Raw genomic sequence first — 22,634 nt, forward strand, 5'->3', positions numbered from 1 at the left:
CCCCAGCTCCCTTCCCTTCTTTCCCTGAGGGGGTCAGGAGAGCAAGCCTTGAAAGGACAAGATAGTTGAAGCCCCACTTCAGGGGGCAGAGGGCAGTATTCACTCCCAGCTTCTCTGTGTCATTTCACCTGAGGACACTGGCCCTCTCCAATCAATGACTCACCCAGGCAGGCAGGCATATTCTGAGGAAATATGAAAAAACAAACAGTATGAACAAACCACTGCTCCTCCTTGAGAAATGCTGACAGAACATCACCTGGCAGGACTTTTCCATTTATTTTTATTTTCAGTACTAGACCTTGTATATGCACTCAAACACCACGGGTAAGTGACATTACTGATATACCTGTGCTATTGGGGTATGTTACCTGTCCTACTGGAGTATTTGTCAACTTATCTTACATCATAGCAGATGATCTAGGAAATTTGTCCAAAATTCCGAAGGCGACCAGCCTGGGAGCTCCAGCCACCTGAGGCCCTGCCCAGCCAGCTCCAGAAAGCTGAGAGGGATAGTTTGAAGCAAATGACTAGAGATGCTTTAGATAGTATCAAGCCAACGGGTGATCTGACATTTTCTCTAGACTCACCTCAAGCACATCACAGGCATCACATACACTGAATTGCGTGATAGCTCTGGCCTTTTGGATAAGCACAGTCCAATGTGTTTTTTTCTTCTATGGTTCACAGTAGGCTCTCCCTCCAGATTAACTATTTTAATCTCTACAGTTTACTACAAAAAGTTTGTCCTAAAACAAAAATGTAAATTCTAAGCAAGTAACTCAGTCTTTAGATACAAAATAAAACCAAATGACACTTATTTTTATGCACATACTGATAAAAAATGCCTTATTTTCTAACCCACAATTACTCTAGAAGGCAATACTTCTGAATATGATTTTGAGTACATTTATATAGTACTGAAAATGCCACCTCAAAGCTCCCAAAGTACAAAGTTCTCCACAGAATATTGTATAGTGATAAGGTCCCTAGCTTAGCTCACCACAGTACACAAGACTGCAGAATGCTGGGTTATACCGTGAATAAGATACATGTAGGATGGAGACTTCCCTGGTGGTCTGGTGGCTAAGACTCCACACTCCAAATGCAGGGGGCCTGGGTTCGATTCTCGGCCAGGGAACTAGACTCCACAGGCCCCAACTAAGAGTTCACATGCTGCAACTAAAGATATCTCATGCCACAATGAGGATCAAGGATCCTCCATGCCTCAACTAAGACTTAGTGCAACCAAATAAATAAATATTAAAAAAGAAAAAGGCTATATGCAGGCTGATTGAAACCTTACTTCGAAATAAAAAGATAAGTAACAATAAGCCAAAGAAGAAACCGAAGAGGTCAAGGAGCACTGAGTATTTTAATGAATTCATGTAGCCTAAAGTAACAGATACAAATGCATCTGTCATTTTAAAATATAACTGTAAAGAATTACGATTTTATATTGTATGAACCTTGTTACCAGCTTAAAAAACATGAAAAATATTTATTGAAAAACAAAAAATTCCAATGAAACTGTAAGTAAAATCACTTTTATTTTCATAAATAAAAAGATAATTCGGTGTATTAACAATACCTTTAGCAGGATGTTAGTTGTCATTATCTGGTTTAAACTAAGTATGCAACAGTTAACACAAATAGTTACATCTCTCTAAGACGTTCATGCAACTTCATTACATTTGTTAACTTCACCAAATTTCCAACACCATTTTCAAAGAACAGTGTGTGTGTGTGTATATATATATATATATATATATAAAATGGGATAGTTTAGTCACAAAGTTTCACATGTGCTGAGTCAACAGAATATTTACTATCTGCTTATGTTGAAGTTGCCAATTGATTAAATGTTAATACCAGTATTTACTGCATTTTACAGAGGCACTACGCATTTATTACATGTTTTCATTCCATATATAGCAGTAGGACCCATAAAAATGTCAATGTGAAAATTTAGTAACGAGGCTAAATAAGCCCTAGTTCCTAAAATAAATAGATCTTAGGCCAAGAGTAATAAAGCTGGCATCAAGTACTGTTTAAAGTTTTGTCAGTAAATGGCAGAAAAGCACAGAAAATATAGTGAAATTAAAGTGTCTTTTTCTATAAACAACAAAATAAAACTAAATGTCTGCCCAGTTATTACTTCACTTATTCTGGAAACTGCAGCTTCAAATATTAAGTGTAACACAGCAAGGAGTAATTAGCATTTCTGTATGTTAAATGATTCTATATAGCTTCTATATAGCTTTTTTCCCCAAGAACATCAACTACGATTTAAATAATCATTTATTTGAACAATACTGATTCAGATAGGCACAATGTATTTATTCTTCCTAATGTAATGTTTATTCCTATCTCAATACTTTGTGCAGATTTTACTTGTTTCTCACAGAATTGCTGTGTAGATTCAAAGGTTGATCTATGTAAGTGCTCAGCACAGTGCCTAGCATGAAGTAAGCTCTTAACATACACTACTGTTTCTATTATTTGAACCAACCTGTCATTTATAATAGAAAAATTAGCTAACGCCCTAGGAAACTCAAAGGAAGATCAATCTACAGGGGTGATTCTTGTTGAAGTATTAAACATCCACTATTTCCCAGGATTGTGTATATACTAAACTATTTCAAATATTACAAGCTGTTTTTTACGATATACTCTATCTGTTGGCTAAGTTTTTGCTATGGCCTTTGACCTAAAGCATTACAATTCTGAGTGTAAGTGTTATTAGAAAACTATATAAAAATCACTTACACAGAAATCAGGTAACAAAGGCATTACTCTAACTTCTGCAACAAAGTAGAGATTTACCAGTATAATTCAGGACAACCTATCCTGTTTAGGTTTCAAGTTCCTTCTTTTCATCATGCAGTATATGACTTCTACAAAAACATTTCACTGTCCTCTCACATAGAAACACTAAGAGCTGTTACAAAGTTCTGTCCCCTAAGTAAAAAAAAATCCATTAGAAAAACTACTTTAAAAAATATTGTAGGTTTGTTTATTGAGGCTGAAATGAAGTGCAGGGCTACCAGCAGAGGAGTTACATTTTTGGATGGTCTTAATATGCCTATAAACACTAATGAATAAGTTACAGACTCCAACGTGTGTGTGTGTAAGTGACTTGGTATGAAGATTTTTTGATCCTTAACTGAAAGTAATTTTCTTCCCCACCAGAAAAGGTAACTGACACGGAATATAACAAGTCTGTGCTACCAGCTGACATAATGGAGAGGGGAAAAAACTATCTGTTAAAAACTGACTCTCGTCATTCTTCTGGTATTAAATGAAGGAAAATAAATTTTTCTTTGTGAAGGTAGAAAAACACACCTGAAACCACATGATCCTGGCCTATAGTGTTTAACCTGAAACTACTACCCAGATGTTTGGAGGAAAAACCCAATCCCCAAGCACGCCCTTCAGAGGTGCAATAAAAACTGTTCACAGGTTGTCCTGATTCAAAAGGAGTTTGGAAACAAAGCAGAAAACATTTCTACTGTGTTAGAAATCAAGAATAAACTGAAGGAAGATTCCCTCTGAATGTACTAAATTAATCTATAGGCTTTAGAGAAATCATTGCAAGATACGTGGACTTCCATGGTTTATCCGATCTACTGGTAGAGAAACTCAAAGTGCATATTGGATCAATGTAGTTTAGGAGATGTAGCACCCAGTGTCCTTTTGAGGTTTGATATCTGGTTCTTTCACAGGTTTCACCACTTCTTCTGGTTTGGGTTTAGCCTAGGAAGAAAGAAAAATACAGTACATAAAAATAAGTACATAAACTAAGATCTGGAAAACAAACACTAGGTCTATTCTATTTCACACTAATACAGAGGGGATATATTAAAATGTATCACTGAGACTACCAAAGCTGTGCCAGAAGCTGCGTACCAACCAACTCAACTAGAGACAAAACAGGAACACAACATTTTCACTGAAGATGAAAACCTGGATGGGTAGGCAAAAATCAAGGTAATAGTATTCTTAGTCTTCCTGAGGAGGCGGAAACTGAGTGATCAATCTATGAATGTGGAACTCTTAAGTTCAAAGATTACTTGTGACACTAACAGGCTACCTCTTAGGACTATTTTACAAGGCTGAACAGGATGCAAAAGTTGCTATTTTTAGGAATAATGGTTTTAGTATGGGTAGAAAATTATGTATAAAAAACAAAACCAGGAACTTCCCTGGTGGCTCAGTGGTTAAGAATCTGCCTTCCAACGCAGGGGGACATAGGTTCAATCCCTGGTCAAGGAACTAAGATTCCACAGGCCTCAGGGCAACTAAGCCCACATGCTCTAACTACTGACCCTGGTTACCACAACCAGAGAAGTCCGTGGACCCCAACAAAGACCTAGTGTGGTCAAAAACAGTAATGCAATTAAAAAAATTTTTTTTTTTCAAGGAAGGGGCTGTGTCTGCAAAGTAATTCCTATCCCTTTTCTTCATAGACCTCTTATCTTTTGGTAGCCAAACCTCAAAATTTCCACTTAATCTACCATTTTATTTAGACACTAAGATACACTTAGATATAAATGAATAAAAGCAGTCTTATCTTGCCCCCGGATGATTTCACAGAATGTTGAAATTAGGTCAAATCTTCAAATAGCATGCACTATGCTAAATCAAAACCAACACTGCTATAGCACTATAAACACTGGATGAGGCATCCTTTTAAGACCTGTCTTCCCACACTCCTCCTAAAAGAGGCTCTGACAAACTGTAAAATGGCAAGATAAGGTGTTGAAAATGTATCAGTCAACTATGTAAGAAATCAGAAGACAACTGAGGCCTAGAGGTCTATCTCTGAGAGAGTTCTACAATAGATTTTACACAAAGCACTGTAATTAGCTAATGTAACATTTAGACAAACGTATCTGTTTAGAGAACAACATCAAACTGTGAAGTCTGAATTCTCTTAAAATTTTGTCAATGAATGGAAACAATCCATCTCATACACTGTCATCCTTGGGTCTTTTGGTGAGATCAAAAGCAGCCAACATTTCTGGTGTCCAGTGTGCACTTGGAGGAGGAAATTCGAAAGGTACAGGTTCTACAAGACCATAATTTGCTTTGAGTTCCAGTTGTGGGGCTTCTGTTGGAACTTTTTGAAAGTAACTGCAAAAGAAATATAAATAGCAATTCATTCATTCATTCATTTAACTATTTGAGTGTCTACCTGTGTCCAAGAGCCTATGCAAGAAAATGACAATTTAACATAGATTAACATAGAAAAGAATTTCTTGTCTCACAGAGCTTACAGATCAGTAGGTGAGGAAGTCAAGAAATACTATCAGCTACAGAGCAATGTAATTGAAGCTATGAGGGATGTAGAGTGCTGTGAAAACACAAAAGAGGGGCATATTTGGGGGGTCACGGATGCTTTCTGAAGTGATGAAAGTCAAACTGGGCATGTTCAAGGAAGTGAAAGAGCACAACATGACCAGAACTAGAATATTAAGGGAAGAATGCAAGAGACAAAAGCAGGGACAAAATTCATCCTACCAGCTTACATAGGTGCTCATCTACAGCCTGAACAGCACTGATTTAATAGAAAACTGCCTGACAGAACTAGATAGGACAGATAGAAAACTGATTTCCCTTCTTTACACATGACCAAAACCAGAAGAAGATGAATGTATCAACAGAAGATACGTATTCATATGTGTGTAACAGATAGAGAAGGGATGGCAGAGAAACAAAGGTAAGAGAAAGTTATGACAGTAGAAGTGGGCTGTAGTTAATAATTCATGTGCATTTTAAAATCTGCTTTAATAGGTCATTATGAGAAGCAAAATAAAGTTAGGTCCAACATAAGTGAATTCTATCAACAATTTAAATGGAAAATTAATGCCCAACTTAAATGCAACTTGATACGATACATATAGGAATAGAGGTAACAAATTGGTATTATTAAGACAATATTACTATTTAAACATTATAAATATAGTCATCCTTGGTATCTTGTGGTGGATTGGTTCCAGGATCCTCATCAGATACTGAAATCCACAGATGCTCAGGTTCCTTATATGCAATGAAGTAGTATTTGCATATAACCTACACATCCTCCTGTAAACTTCAAATGATCTCCAGGTTGAGATACTTACTAGGTTATTACATTCTTATAATATCTATTAGAACGTAAAGTGAAAGTCATTCAGTCATGTCCGACTCTTTGCGACCCCATGGACTATATGGAATTCTCTAGGCCAGAATACTGGAGTGGGTAGCCTTTCTTTTCTCCAGGGGATCTTCCCAACCCAGGGATTGAACTCAGGTAAATATTATGTGAATAGTGACTGGCCTGCAGCAAACTGCAGTTTTGTTTTTGAGGACTCTCTAGAATTGTTTTCCCCTGAATATTTCCCATCAGTGGTTGGTGGACTCACAGATGTGGAACCCACAGAGTACAGAGGGCTGACTGTATACACTATACCATTATCAATATTACTAAAATCATATACTAAGTTGTACTCACATAAATCCATTTTCTCGCTGACATTTTTCTAGAGTGTTCTTCACAAGATTTCCAAGTTTCCTAAAGAACAAGTGTCCCGAAGGTTTGACTGTTGGTCCAGGTCCTTTGGTTTCTCCATATTCTTTGCATAATGCTTCTGCCTTTGCATAAACTGAATGTGAATGGATATAAAGTTATTTGATTATAATCAATTATTATTTATACTAAAAATGCTATTCATCAGAGATGCTCTTTAACTAGTGTAAGAGCAGTACCAACAATAGTGTTAAGTGATAGGTAGGTATGTTCTAGAAGTTTGAGGTTTTTGAAGCACTTCTTTCTTTTCTTCAATACTTCAGTTAATCTCATTCCCTTTCATCATCTCAGCCAAAATCTTTTAACTGCCTATTCCTCTTTCTGATAAAACATTAGTTTTTAAAAGGGGAGTTAATATTATGGTGGGATACTTACATTTTTCTGCTTCTTGGAGCGACCTGATTGCTTCACCACATTTATCACTAGCCAACAAAGTCTGACCATGATAACAATAAGCCTGATAAAAAAAAAAAAAACATAAATTTTTATTCATTCTCTCCTCAAATGATGCTTTCCACTGTCACTGTTTTCTATATGCATCAGATAAAGAAATGCTTTTGTCCATTGTTGGAAGAATCAATACAATCCCTTACACTTCTTTCCTTGAATAAGCTAACCCTCATCTCTGTTTGGTATAAAAAGTGGAATTACATCAAGCCTTGAGCCAATCTAGTCATCTAACCATGGACTGAGAGCAAACAGTATTTGCTGAAACCTGTTTTTAAAATTAAGGCAGAGCAGAACTTCCCTGGTGATCCAGTGATTAAGACTCTGCTGTTCCAATGCAGAAGGCATGGGTTCAATCCCTGGTCAGGGGACTAGGATCCCACAAGCCACTTGGCGCAGCCAAAAAAAAAAAAAAACAGGGCCTAGTGAATAGAGGGAAATTACTATGCTAATGCAGAGGGGAGAGGGAATGAGGACTTTGAGATTAAGGCCTAACCAAGTTTTAAGAAAAAGTTACCAGCCTGGAGTAGGCCATTGACTCTTCAAATGTCTACATCAAACCAGGGATTGCACCTGGTGCTAAGCAATGTGTACAAAGCAGATTATAAGCTATAAGAAATTTTATTAATGATTCTTCACCAACCCAGGTTGATATATTGCATGGTTAAGTCTTAAGATTATAATTAGCAAATATCTTTCCCAGTGAACAGGACAAAATTATAGAGAATTATTATGAAGGTTGCAGCTTAAGTGGGTTTGAATCAAACAGCAATTCCATTGCTGTAACCCAGCTCTGCATCGTCTCCTTCCACCCACTTTACTCCACAATGGCTGCACTGACTGTCAGGGAACATTTACTGAGAGCTGTCCATTATTTGTAAAATGCTAACGAAGAGCCTGGAGAAATGACAGAATTGGCACTCAAGGAGCTGAAGAGACAGTAGCTCATATTGTTTTGGGTGTAAAATACTTACATAAGCTGTGTAGAAACACATTTTCAAGTGAAGATATTTTCTCCATTTAGCAGAGTATGCAGGCTCCAAACTGGATAAAGCATGATCTAAAGTTACATTTTAAAAAGCAAAATATAATTTCACCCTGATTCACTAGGAGACTTCTAGTTCATGTGTTCAGATGCTAAAAGCAGAATGCCATTCACACCTAAAACTCAAGCATTTACATTTTAAAAACTTTGCTTTATTTACAGTGATTTATTCCCATAACTATATTTTAACTACACAATAAGACAGGTTAAATACCAGGGCACCTCTTTGATTTGATGGTTCATGTAATTTAAGTTGGAGATAATGATAAAAATAGAAATGACTGAGAACTTTAAGAGAAATATGAATACTATTAGAGTATCTCTTTTAAATATTTTATATAAACAGCAATGCAAAGAGTAGTCTAGACAGCCAAGTCAGAAACAAGGATACTCTCCTAACCCTTATTTACCACCCCACTGCTGCATCTTGTATAAACACGCATGATCATATCTCCTGCCCGACACCTCTCAAATCTATTTCTTCCTCTCCATTTCCTGCTTTGCTGTCTTTGTCAAAGCTTTCATTATTTCTTCCATAGTACTTTGGAAGAAGTGATTACGGTCAGCCTTACTACTGTTTCACTAGCAGGCCCATCTTTCATCTGGCAATGATAGGGCTCTTAAATTCAAACACAAATCAAATCACTTTTACTTCTTTTAAGGAGTTTATCAGTTTTATCTTTTAAGGAGTCCCAAACAGCTACTGAACAAAGGCCAAACTTCTTAGGTAGGTTTACGAATCAATCTGTAATCTCACACATGCATACTTTCCTACCCCTCATTCTGTTTCAGCTAAGAGCATCTGTCTAAAGGTTCCAGGATGCACTAAGTTCTTTCTTATCTCTGTACATACTAGAGAATTTTCTACTCTTTCCATCAGCTGAGGCATCCAAGCAAACCTAGAATTTCTATTTATATTTCAAAATCAGGCTAAACCACCAACTTCCTTTAGAAAGCTTTCTCTAGCATACCCAGATCCTTTAGGTTTTTATTTCACCCCTGTGACAACACTTTTTTTATGCTAAAATAATGTGGCTATATGTTTTTCTTCTTCCCCAGGCTGCGAATCGGTACACTCAACCATCCCATAAACAGAAAAATATACATGTTTCCTAAATAAGTGACTGAAAAGAAAACCAGGTTGAGAAGACCTGAGCACTAGTCCCAGCCTCACACTTGCAAGCTGTTAAATTACAAATTAGTTATGCTAATTCTCTGGATTTCAGTTTCTTGTCTAAATAAGGACAGTAATATAAAGTTGTTATAAAGATCAAAAACACTTCAAAAGAAAAACAATTGTTTAACTATCAGACATAACTGGTTAAAAAGTACAGCACTGTCCTTTTCATCAGAAGTTATGGAGCCTATCAACTGTGAACATCTATTAATTCTTTTATTTTCTTTTAAATAAGAGTAATAAAATAATGTAGATATTATTCCAGCTTTGCAAATGATGAAACAATCTGAAAGTCCTTTGGTTTTGCTTGTTGCCTACTAAGCCAACAGCTTACTGTGAAAACCTAAAGACTGAAAAACAGAACTGTAAACTTACCAGCTTTCTGATAGAAATTGGCTGTTTCATATGCCAGAGCAGCAATTAGTCCAGGAGCATGTTTCAGCTCAATTGCTCGAGCAATTGTTACTATAGCCAAAACACAATGAAGTGTATTGTATGATTAAGTTCATTTGCATTCACCTTAAGTTCAATTATAAAAGGAAAAGACAGTCTCCTATCTATCGGGATTTTAATCCATTTAACTTCTTTGTTAAAAAGTTTTAACATGAAAAGTAAGCTACAGAAAATACAGATGCAAACAAACCAAAAACACTGAGTTTGTTGGTTCTGATACCATTTCCTTACATAAATCACTAGCTACTTACTACTCACAGAAAACCACTACTATAAAATTGCATGATGTAAGAGGAAACAAATACTTTCAGGGCACTGGAGTTTGAAATAAAGAACAACAAAAGCCTACGAAGTCTCATTATTTTCATGTAACTCTTTATTTCCTGCCATTCAAAAGTGAAGATTTCAAGGTAAGCCAAACAGTGGAAGAGAAAAAAAAGTTGGTGAGGCAAAGATGAGTTACAGACTTAATTTTATGCTGCCACAAATGCATGAAATCAGAATCCTCTTAAGGCATTAAACTGTAATTCCTTTCCTGTTAACAAGAAATGGAGGCAAATGCTAAAAGTAAAAGTCATTCCTCACTATAAATTTCCCAAATTCTGAAACTTAATTCCAGCTAACTGATTTTTTAAAAGGAAGAGTAAAATGCTAATTCTTCAACAACAACAACAAAACAAATCTTACAATATTTAGGATACCTTCTTGAGCTTCAGCCTGACACTGGATGATGTAAGCTTCTATGAGTCGTGCCTCTAAATCCCGGCCCTTTTCTGCAGGTGTAATGAGCTTTGGGATATGACTTTCCTGAGGAGAAAAAAAAAACAAATAACAAAGAAGCCAAATTTTAACTCAGTTGTTAGAGATAAAGAAAATGGAAGTTATGAGACACCTGATTTGAGGATTTATCAGAAATTTAGGGTACAAATAAAAATTGCGTAAAAAGAAGCAATATGAAGCTTACAGAGAATAAAAGTTCCTATACACTAAATCTTTTAAAGTTTTTTAATAAACTTTTGTAAGATAAGAAATTCAAGAGCAAAATCTGGGTCATAATAAATTGCTTAGATATGCAAGTCATATTCTCAATTTAGAAAATGTTTCACTGACATGGTAACCTAGTTCCCTTTTGCACGAGAGCCAGAACTGTTCATTCACATTACTACCGGTAGATACAAAGAGGCTCAATTCTGTAGCACACTCAGGATCACAGCTTTTTCCATCACTATAAAACTATCTCATCATAAGAAAGTGCAACACTGGCTTCCAGGAGGCTTCAGTAAATATTGGTTTAATTGGAATGAGGTGGGGGTAATTCGGGTTGGAAAACATTTTAGTCTTTTCCCTTATTCCCATCACATCTCCAGGAAATTTAATATAATTAGTGTGTACTGACTGACCTGCTAGCATTTTCACTCTGATACAGATAATATACTCAGAAAATTCCATTTTGCAGAATCATGAATACTCCTGGCAAGTGCGGCAGACAGCAAGGAGAAATGCTGAGAACTATCAGTTTTTGTGTTTTGCTTTCTCCTATCTTTTCAGAAGAGACAGAAAAACAAGCAGTGAAGTACCATCTGCGTCATCTAATTGTAAAAGTCACGGATGATTTTCTGAAGTGGAGACAATATTCTGTTAATTGGCTGCACTCATCAACAAGGTACTTAACGTAAGGAAAACAGAACACATACTAGCTCTTTTTACATGACTAAATAATTCTTTCACCCCAAGAAGGAAATAAAAATTATTTCAATAATTAAAGTATTAAGAATATATTTTATTATGTTACCTTTAAATGTTTAAAAATCCCAGCTGCAATCTTTAAGCTTCGATGGACTTCTTTTGCTTCATCCTCTGTTATGCTGAAGGAAAGAGGTGACATTAGCTACAGGATGAATTCTGCTTCTGGTATTAAAACCAGCAACTAATATATTCTCATAAAACTGCAAAAGTCAATCATTTGTGTTTTTCACTATGTTTTCTTCCTTTTAAAAAATCTGATTTAACACTTAGAAAACTAACAAATGCACATGAAAAATATCCAAACAGAAGAGATGACAAGTGAAAAAGAGCTCCTGTCTAGGGGTCTGGACAAAGGCTTCTTGCTTTTCCTTCCAGATAATCTTTCATACATAAACAAGCATAAATCAGTACACATGTAAAGCATGCACATACCTGAAAAACACAAACATACACAGTAGTCACTCTCCTCTTGTTTCAATCACCTAAATTACTTCAGACACTATTTTACATCAGCACATACAATTCAACTCCATTTTTAAATGGCTGCATATTATTATTCACACGTTCAGGTGTACCACAGTTAGTAGTTACCAGTTTCCTATTGCTAACATTCACCTGCACTATTGTAAAAATTGTGTCTCATTTTATTTCACAATCCCTTAATCCTTCAAAACATCTTTCACATACTTATAAGCCTTTGTCTTTTTTTGGTGAATTGCCTGTTTATGTCTTTTGCTTATTTTCAGTTGATTTGTTGGTCTTTTCCCTGTTGATTTGTAACAGCACAGATTATGAAAACAATTTGTCAGATGCACTACAGTTTCTTAGGCCCAATCTGTCATTTGTTTTTAAACTTTGTTTATGGTACTTTTATGTGGTCTTTCTCTCTTCATAGTTTGAAGTTTTAGTTAGAAAGACCATCCCCATGACAAGATTATTAAAACTGTTTTTGCTTTTAACAGCGGGCTCTGTGATTCTGGTACTTAAAAATACCAACAATTATGAGGCAACTTTACATTTTTCAGAAGTGGTACTTTAATCAGTAGGCTTTTTAATCAGAGGCCTGAAATATTTGAAAAATAGTACATATGCATATAACCCTCTCCTTTTAACTTACTTTTCTTTTCCAGCCAGTCTTGAAGCATATTTGGTATACCATAAAGCAACATTAAATCCCATGGAAATTAATTCAAAAACAGCATCCTGCTGGGCACTAGAATTATAAACATGATCATTAAGTACTGTTCATGATTGAGACATCTCTATATGAAGCCTGCTATAAATCTTACCCAAAATCATAGAGCTAAATACAGACTGAAAAAATGAAGAGAGTCCTTGTATTTAATATTGGTGGGGAGATGAGACACAAGCACACATATAATTAGCAATAAACGGCTATGGAGGGTGGTGAGAGAGAAGCTCAAGAGGGAAGGGATATGTGTATACTTACGGGGGATTCACAGTGTTGTACAGCAGAAAGCAAGAAAATACTGTAAATGAACTATCCTCCATTGAAAATAAAAATTCAAGAAATGACTGAACATGAAGGTCCAGTGTATTAACAGTAAACATGAGAACAGCAGTTCCCAAAGGTTACTGTACACTGAATAGCTTTAAAAACAGATTTCTGGAACTTATCTCACACACACAAAAAGTCTAGGAAGTGTGCAGAATTTGCATTTTTAACAAGTATCTTGTTGCTTCTGGAGCAACTACCATATTTTAAGAAAACAGATTTCAGAGGAAAGATCACAGGCTAGAATGACTGAAGGCTTACTGGTATAAACAGAATGTGAACTGTGCCTTGAAAGATGGCTAGAAGGGAAGCAGAAAGACATCCCAGATGAAGAATGACACTGTTAAAGCACAAGAAAGGATAAAGATTTTTCTGATAGCAGTGAAATGACCTAACTAGCTTTACTGAAGTTGCCAATTTATAAAGAGAAGTACAGGAACAAGAGAACGAAAAGCCAGGATGTGAACCTGCAGAAGATTCTGAATGCTAAGCCAATCAGTATATTAGAAAAAAAAGGTCTTAAAGATAAGCATATTTTACATCTTGTTTCTTTCAGATTCTATCACTAAACACAACACAAAGACTGTAAAAAGCTTATGAAACAAAGAAGATAGTATTTAATATTTTTATTCACTACTGTTAAGATCCTGAAAATTCTTCATACATTACTGCATTTCTCTCAAATGATGAAGTAAAAAACCAGAATACCTTTATATAACCAGAAGTAGTACCCTTATATACACACACAATACTAAAAATACAGAAAAATTATCCAAAGGGAAGAAACTAGAATTGTGACTCTGCTTTCTATGTTTTATTTAATTGTCGACTCCATCTTAAAATGAACAGAGACATGGAAACTTTTTAGATTAAAAAAAAAGATTTGTTACAAAACATATAATTCAAAAATGACTTATAAGTGATCCTGTTTGATGTAACATCAAAATATGACAGTTATGAACAAACCCCTTAAAATAGTTTCTCATGCCAAAAAAAATGCAATGCATAGTTTAAGAGCTTATATTTTTCAGCACTGAGACCTTTCCAATGAATTATGTCTTGTAACTACATCTAGTAATTCCAGCAATGGTGACCTAGGAGGCATACCAAATTTATAACTTTACCTTTAATAATAGGATAGTTTTGTTAATTTATATTAAAGCCTCATGAAGAGCTTTCTCTTGCCCATCCCTTGTTTCTTTCAATCTGCCTTGCTCCCAAACACTCTCTCTCTACTGTACCACATCTAGGTAGTAGTTAAGAGTGTGTATACTTGATACAGGTATTTTTCAGAACAGATACACTCACAGCACACTTTCCATTGAATAAGCAGCAATCAAGGATAAAATAACTTAAAAATCTCAGATGTACTGAATAGTCAACATTATAACTTAAGACCTTTATCATATAATTACTTTCTCACTGTCTCATAAAACTATGCTGAGAAATGTTGTTAGAAGGAATAAAAATTTAGCACAGTGGGAAAAAGTGTCAAATTTATGCAATGGGAAACACTTTAGAATCTGCCAAAGTATTGTAATTTAATGATAGAGCTTTGATTCTTTTAAAGAAAAAAGTTTTTAAGAAAAATATTCCTTCAAGTTTAGATGAAGTACCAAGGGGTACATAAAGAAAAACAGAAAATGAGAACTTTCTCAGAAAACCTTGGTATCCCAGATTAAAATCTGGAAGGGATTCATGGTCCATAACTTCCTACCCAGTTTATGAATTCCACATACAATATTCCAAAGGAACAAAGGAAACTAATATTTATTAAATGTCTATTCAATGTCTGACATTACATTAGTCCCTTAACATAAGATTTCCTATTTTGCTGCTCACAGAAGCCCTTTACCTATAACCCCAACATATAGCTGAGGAAGCAAATATTCACATAAGAGAAGCTCCGAGGTTGCATCTCCATGTGTATGAATCCAAATTCCACTCTTTCCACTGTAATGCCTGCCCTGGCTATTCAGCAATCCCCATTTTCTTCCCTTCCGATTTTATAAAATGGTAATCCTAAAGCAAATTGAGACACAGATATATGACCATTTAAAGAACCCAGTGGTGAGTCTGGGGAAAGAACGGACACGTGCACATGTATGGCCGAGTCCCTTCACTGTTCACCTGGAACTATCACAACACTGTTAATGGCTACGCCCCAACACAAAACAAAAACTTTCTGGGAAAAAACCCAGAACCCAATGGTGTTTTTTAAAAAAAGGTAGTTAAAAATTCATCACTATTATGATCTGCTTCCTGTTACACTCGAACTAGTCTCAGGTGACTGATAAAGTTTTGAGGGGAAGTTTTTAAAAAGAGCAGAAACACTGAAGTTAGGAAAAATAAACACAGTACTGTGAGTCAAAAAAGTATGGAGCTGGGGTGGAACTAGGGAGAAAGAAGAAAGTAGAGTGACCGAAGACCTCTGAACTCTCCATCAGAAAAGAAAAGTAGTGGAGAAACTAAAACTCAGCTCTGCTTGAATGGAAGCAAGGACCAATTTTGGGAATTTGGATTTCAAATTCCCAAACCATTCTTTGTGTACTATTAAAAGTCAAGGCTGTTAAAATGGATAACCAACAAAGACCTACTATATAGCACATGGAACTCTGGGGAGGGGGTTTGAGGGAGAAATGATACATGTAAAATATATGGCTAAGTCACTTTGCTGTTCACTGAAACTGTCATTACCATTGTTACTACCATTAACACTGTTAACTGGCTATGCCCCAATATAAAACATTTTTGGTGTTTAAAAAAAAAGCAAGGCTTCTCAATTCTGGTTAACATTTACATTGATTATCTCAAAAATAGATGTGGTCCAGGAGAAACAAATTTTGCTTTTACTTAATAGACTGTATTAGAAGTTTAGGTCAACATTTTTTCATTAACTTCCTGATAAAGGAAAATGCTGACCAGATTTATATTTTATTTCTTTAATACCAAAGCTATGAGTTAAACCACTATCTAAATAGTTACAAAAATGGTTTCAATTTAGTATCCTTGGTGCTGCTCACCTTGGAACCTGTCCCTGTAATGTATCAGTCCACTTGAAATTTTGAATGTATCGTAACTTGCTTTCTTGGGTAGATTCATCCAATGAATTAATGAAACCTATAAAAAGGAAGACAACATTTTAAATTCTACAAGAAATATCAAGCATTCTCTTTAGAACATTTTCCAGATGACTTTTTCAGGTACCTGAATGAAACCCCCAACCCCCCCCTCCCCTTCTCCTAAGGTAACATAATATGAAATATGCACACATTTAATTTTCAAAATGTTAGAAAGACCAGGTACCACCCTTACATTTTCACATTTCTGAAACTCAAGCATACCACAGAATATAGCCTAGAAGACTACTTAAATTTGGACTTCTCCATAGCTGATTTTTAAAAACTTAGAAGTTCATTTGAATAAACTAACCTTGTAAAAGTGAAAAATACGAATCTGCTGCATTTTTCATCATTTCTGGATTACAGCTCAAATCAGTGAACAATTCAAGCAGTCGTGCTCTGGATGATCTCAGGTCACTTAAATGAGACACAAAGAGATAGTAAAGTAAGCTGTATTACAATGAATCTATGTAAATATGGCTAAAAAGTTTCAATTGTAAAAGCTTAAACACAGGTACACACCCCTCCTCTAAGACCCTTCTAAGTATACAGGAATGAATTTAATTAGGACTAACACTAGAGGTAAGTGAAATTTCTAATAAAGATTGTTTTAGAAATTACACTAAAATATGCTCAGTCCAATTAAAGGGGTAAATCACGAATACAATTATGTAATAAAAAATGCACAGCAAGTTTTAATTTAAAATAATCAAACTAACACAAGCATTTAAGATGGGAGGAAGGAATTAAGAATAAATACATTAATCTGACCAGTTCACAATAAAAGTTTTTTGAAAAACGAAAATTTAACTTTTGTGCATAATTTTAATATCCTTTTAAAATTTCAAAATTTGACATGTCAAAGTATATTTAATTACAAAATCATATTTTAAAATTGCATTCTATAATACAACACATATAAATATGCAAAAAAAATGAGATGAGGCCACTAATTTTTAAAACACTCTCTCATCTCCTGGCTCCTCTGATTCTCTGCAGCAATAAATGTGGCAGACACTTATTCTTTCCAAAATTCTTTTCTCACTTGATTCCAGTAACACTAAAATTTCCAAATTCTCCTCTTATCTCGACAAGTTCCTATTTTCTTCCATGTCCCCTTTGTATTCCCACCTCCAAAAATGTTCAGTCTTTGGTTCCCTGCTCTTCATTCTTCTGAGGTCTCATCTACGAGGACAACTTTACATCTAATACTAGATCTACATCGTCAGCTCTAACTTCGTCCTGTTTTAGTTCTCCATCTAATTTCAGAAGGCAGCTTGCTTACTGAGGGATCCAGAAATCATATTACATAGAGAAGGACTGAAGACAATTGCGTATGAATAACTAAAGAAAGAATAAACTGTAAGCTGCAAGAGGAGGGACTGTATACCCAGAACTTAGTAAGTGCCTGGGATAAAGCACATACTCAAAATTCTTTTTGAGTGAAATAATACTAACATTTCAAACACTTTTAAGATTCAGAAGAATGTAACATTGCAGTAGTATTTAGAAGGGAGCACAAACTTAATTCTGTATGATCCATATGGAGTGTTTATCCATTGGTACTAACTCTAAGGAGGCTAATTCAAGAAAGCATATACCAACAACTATATGCAGCTGACCAAAAATGAGATGGGCTACCTTATGAATCTGTCGTTGACTTATTTAATTAAAGGCTGGGAGGGAGTCATTCTGGACTATGAAAACAATTTGAATCCTTAAGGCCTATTCTAGGCTCAAATATTTTGCCAGCTATTTCCCAGTAGGCATTCAGTCATTACCTGAAAACCAACTTGTGTAAAGTTAAATTCATCTTAAAATGACAGAATTTGAGAAAAGTGTAACTTAGTGTATCATATTTAGGTTATTAAGTTTATAGACGAGTAATTAGACCCAAAGGAGCTAAGAGACTTGCCCAATGCCTCAGATGAAGCAGTTAAGCTGGGACCAATGACTAACAGGTCCATAGAGACAAAGCTATGGTTTTTTTCAGTAGTTATGTACGGATGTGAGAGCTGGACCATAAAAAAGGCTGAGAACTAAAGAATTGATGCTTTTGTGCTGTGGTCCTGCAGAAGACTCGTGAGAGTCCCTTAAACTGCAAGGAGATCAAACCAGTTAATCCTAAAGGAAATCAACCCTGAATATTCATTGGAAGGACTGATGCTGAAGCTGAAGCTCCAACATTTGGGCCACCTGGTGGAAAGAGCTGACTCACTGGAAAAGACCCTGATGCTGGGAAAGATTGAGAGCAAAAGGAGAAGAGGGCAGTAGAGGATGAGATGGTTAGATAGCATCACCGACTCCATGGACATGAATCTGAGCAAACTCCACGAGAGAGTGGAGGACAAAGGAGCCTGGCCTGCTAGAGTCCATGGGGTCACAAAGAGTAGGACACAACTTAGCAACTGAACAATAGTCTAGAAGTCTAAGATTAGGGGTTGGCAAACTATAACTTATAACTTGTTTTTATATGCCCCACAGCTTATTTTTATAAAATAAAGAATAATTCAATTGTGATTGTGTATAGCTTGCAAAGCCTAAAATATATACCAATATATATAGTATTTAACCCTTTACAGAAAAAGTTTGCTGACTCCTGATCTATCAATAAGTCAGTTTTTCTACCTTCGGCTCTGATTACTTCTTTCCACCAAAAGCAGTGATTCTTTTAATTTTCCTTTAATGGTACCACCAATGTCTTGATCATCTAGGTTCTGAATCTCAGACTGAATTATTTCAACTTTTCAGAGCAAATCAGTCAATCTGGCTAGCTGACACCACCTTCAAAATCTCTCTTATAGCTATCTTTTTTGTTATCTATCTCTTGTATCTCTCTGTATCTCTTGTATCTATCTCTCAGTGAAACTGCTCTATTCACATTCCCTAGAACAAAGGTTTTCCTAACAGAAATGACTTACTTCTCAGCCTTCTTACTATCTAAGTCAGGGATCAGTAAACTCTTTCCATAAATGGCCTGAAGATACTCTAGGTCTTGTGGGCCATAAAGTCTCACTTAGCAGTACTCAACCTTACGGTAGAGACCTTACGGTAGAGAGGGAAGGCACCCAAAGACAATGTGTAAATGGCGGGGGTGGGGGGGTGGCGGCGGCGGCTGTGTTCTCCTTAATAAGATCTTATTTATAAAAACAAGCTGTGGGCCAATCTAAAGGACACAGTCTGGCAACCCCGATCTAAGGCATACAATTCATTTAAACCCCAGCTCAAGTCCTCTCTCCTACTGAACAACCTGAAGGCTATTTCAGGTCAAAAGGAATCTCTCCCTGCTCAGAACTCAATTAATTTACTCTCTGGCCAATTAACGATGTCCAAATATGACTTTGTGGAGTCTCTTGTACTGTTGTAACATATATCTTAACTCTCTAATTGTAATTGCTTTAGCCTCTCCAGGACTCACTCACTCACCTAAAACTTAGGAACCAGCTTAAATAATCTATGACTTAACTCTCCACACATCATTTATAAGTTGTCAGGCAGGACTTCAGGACTAAACAAGAAGTCTAGGGTCACAGACAGTGTGTTCCATACTTCTGCACTGTTCATGGACCTATTAAAAGGGCCCTGTATCTAAGGGTGGCTCAATCAATATTTGTGGAGATTGGCTAACACTTACCTGCAAATTTTTGAAGCAGCTGGGCCAGTGACTACACCATAGTAGTTAAAAGAGACAGGAGCCGTGGCTTTTAATGGGTTCCTATGAAACCAATGTGTCATTTTCTCCAGATGTTTCCTATTGACAAAAAAGAAATGTATAAAAACTAAAACTAAAACATTTAATAAGCAATGTAAATAGTACTAAAATATTTTTAAGTAAAAAATTTAAATTACCATCAGATATATATTTTCATATAAAAATATATAAAAGATATGTATACAAAATACTTCACTGCCACAGTCAATCTTGTTTCAATTGTCTATTTATAGCAGCCTGTTTATTTAGGTAAGGCCTATAAAACACAAGCATTTGGAAATATGCTCACAGTAACTGCAACGTTAAACACGCTGGAGCAGTAACGATTAAACTTTACTGTATACAGAAATCACCTTGGGACAAGGGGTGGGAGTTCTTGTTAAAAATGCAGGTTCTGATTCAACAGTCTGGGGTAGACCTCGGAAGTTGATGCTGCTGGTTCCCAAACTACACTTTTGAGTAGCAGAGCACTGGACTTCAGTTGAACAGCTGAAAACGTAACAGGCATAGGACCAGGAAAATGTAATTCCAGAACAGGTTCAAATGGTGACCCTTATTTAGACTGCTAACGTTACTTGAAAGAAATAGGTCTTAAATTAACTGTATTTCCCATGTGATACTGCTGAGGCCAACTGACTGGTTATAGCATGTGTTCTGTAATAAACAGACTTTCGACAGACAGAATAGCTAATAAGAATCAATGTGTGCATATGTGTGTGCTCAACTGCTCAGCTGTGTCCAACTCTGTGACCCTATGAACTGTAGCCCACCAGGCTCCTCTGTCCATGGGCTTTTCCAGGCAAGAACATTGGAGTGGGGTGCCATTTCCTCCGAGATTTTCTGGACCCATGGATCGAAACCATGTCTTCTGCGTCTCCTGCACTGGCAGGAGGATGCTTTACCACTGAGCCACCAGGAAAGCCTAAACTAGTATACAGGATGGATAAACAACAAGATTCTACTGTATAGCACGGGGAACTATGTCCAATATCCTGTGATAAACTGTAATGAAAAAGAATATGTGTATGTATAGCTGAGTCACTTTGCTGTACAGAAGAAATTAACACAACACTGTAAATCAACTATATGTCAATAAATTAAGAAAATATATAGATTCTTAAAAACCAAGACATTTTAAAAACTACCTAAATGAAATTCCAACTTAAAAAAAATTAAATTTCACACCTTTCCGGTAAAAAAAAAAAACTGTGTCCCACTTGCTTAAAAGTCCTCGTGTGAACAGAAGATAATACAGGAAGGCAAAGCTGAAGACTTAAACATGGCAGTTAGATTCCAGTAAGTAGAAATTCGATAAGATTTAATTAATTTGAAAGCATTATACAATGTTGTCCATTAACTTTTCTTATTGGGAAAAAAGCGTGGGCTGCTCAGTGTAAAAAATACCTACTTTATGCATCTCCCTTACTATATTTAGTTATTCATGGCAAAACCGCCTTTGGAGAGCACCACATATTTAAGAAATAGCAAGCGCATTTTGTACCCAGTGAAAAATTGAGTAAGTTCACTTATGACTCAACCCAATTAACAAGGGCTTCAAAAATATATAACCTTCTAAACATCATCTATTTAAACCTCCTTTATGACGTATGTAAACGAATACAGCATCTCTGTACATATAAACCAAGCCTCCTAGAAACTATGGCACACAATATACACTTGTGAGTTTAAATTTTTCACAAATACTATTTTAGCGCGCCCTCCCACTTACCAGCTGAAATGTTTTAAGTTACGTACACTTTTAGTTTAGGAACGAAGAGGGTAAATACTGTGTCCTCTACCCCTGCCCGATCTGTCCGGTGAGAGACTCGCACTCCGGTTTTCGAGAATTCGAAAGGTGGGGTAGAAAGACGACACACCCACCTGCAGATGCAAGGAAGGGTGTCTTTAAAGCCACGCAGCACAACAGTCGGATCGAGCCTGCCGCCTAAACCGGCTGCCACAAGAAAAGTCTGATTACCGACAACGGTCCCCGACTCTGAAGACCCTTGGTCCCCGCGTCACCTACCGCCACCAGGGCTCCGAAGGTCCACTTCCTGTTTACCACCCAGCCTCTTCCTCCGGTGCCCAGTCCAGTGGAACGCCGTGAGCTTGCGCAGGCGCACATCCTAGCGTGCGCCTCCTGAACAGACATTTTTGTGGAAAGCCGATACTATCTAACCGGGAGGCAGACAGAGGAGCCTTAACCAACCCCTACATATAGCTTATGAGACAGCCCGACTGCTAGTGGAGACCCGGGCAAGGGGATTCAGCGAACCTAGCTTGTTACTACCATTGATTCGTGGGGCTAACGTGGATTTTCTTTCTCTCATTTGTTTGAAGGCACTAGGAGGAGGCTTTTGTAGACCACTTATCCGGGAGTCTATGGAACCTGTTGTAAAAAGGCTTGATCCTATTGCTTGGAACTCTGGGGAGACGACAGGCCCAGCCTCATAACATACTTACCAGATTCCTCGGAGTCTGTACAGCAGTCCTCCTGAGGGAAGAACGGAAATGTCCGACTCCTCAAAACGAGAAAGGGAGGGAGTCGGCAAGCCGGGACTACAGAACTAAAGCGATGGAACCAAGCCTGCGCGAGCCGCGGTCACGTGCCCGCGGCGGCCATGACAGCTACCGGGGCTCGGCGGTGTGCGCCGCCTCGGTAGTGGAGGCTGCCGCGTTGTCGCAGCCCCCTTCAAATACTTCGTTCCTCAGCCCTTTTAAAGATATTCCTCCACAGTCTTTCCCCGTGAGCTGCGGTCTCCTCTAGAGACAAAGAGCATGACTGGCCGGGCCTCCTAAGCCGAGGAAGAATTCCTCAGTAGCAATGGCAGCCAATTGGGGGAGCGGG

At 36.8% G+C, this 22,634-nt stretch overlaps 1 protein-coding gene across 10 annotated transcripts; it reads right to left on the reverse strand.

Moving 5' to 3' along the window:
* Positions 1–1,528: 1,528 nt before the first annotated feature.
* Positions 1,529–22,564, reverse strand: BROX (BRO1 domain and CAAX motif containing). Of its 10 annotated transcripts, none has more exons than XM_020885897.2 (14): positions 22,250–22,564; positions 21,542–21,667; positions 19,709–19,825; positions 16,385–16,491; positions 15,976–16,072; positions 12,554–12,649; positions 11,483–11,555; positions 10,392–10,497; positions 9,613–9,702; positions 7,990–8,075; positions 6,944–7,025; positions 6,494–6,644; positions 4,974–5,133; positions 1,529–3,753 (listed from the first exon to the last, which is right to left on the reverse strand). In XM_020885897.2, the coding sequence occupies exons 3-14, from the start codon at positions 19,807–19,809 to the stop codon at positions 3,667–3,669; spliced, it is 1,236 nt and encodes a 411-aa protein (XP_020741556.1). In that variant the 5' UTR covers positions 19,810–19,825; positions 21,542–21,667; positions 22,250–22,564; the 3' UTR covers positions 1,529–3,666. The 10 variants fall into 10 exon arrangements, with proteins under 10 accessions (XP_020741556.1, XP_070330582.1, XP_070330583.1 ...); XM_070474481.1 differs by lacking the exon at positions 22,250–22,564 and adding an exon at positions 21,813–21,912; XM_070474482.1 differs by lacking the exon at positions 22,250–22,564 and adding an exon at positions 21,765–21,843.
* Between the last annotated feature and the right edge of the window lie 70 nt (positions 22,565–22,634).

The sequence above is a fragment of the Odocoileus virginianus genome, chromosome 11 (genome assembly GCF_023699985.2).
Source record: "Odocoileus virginianus isolate 20LAN1187 ecotype Illinois chromosome 11, Ovbor_1.2, whole genome shotgun sequence".
Taxonomy (NCBI): domain Eukaryota; kingdom Metazoa; phylum Chordata; class Mammalia; order Artiodactyla; family Cervidae; genus Odocoileus; species Odocoileus virginianus.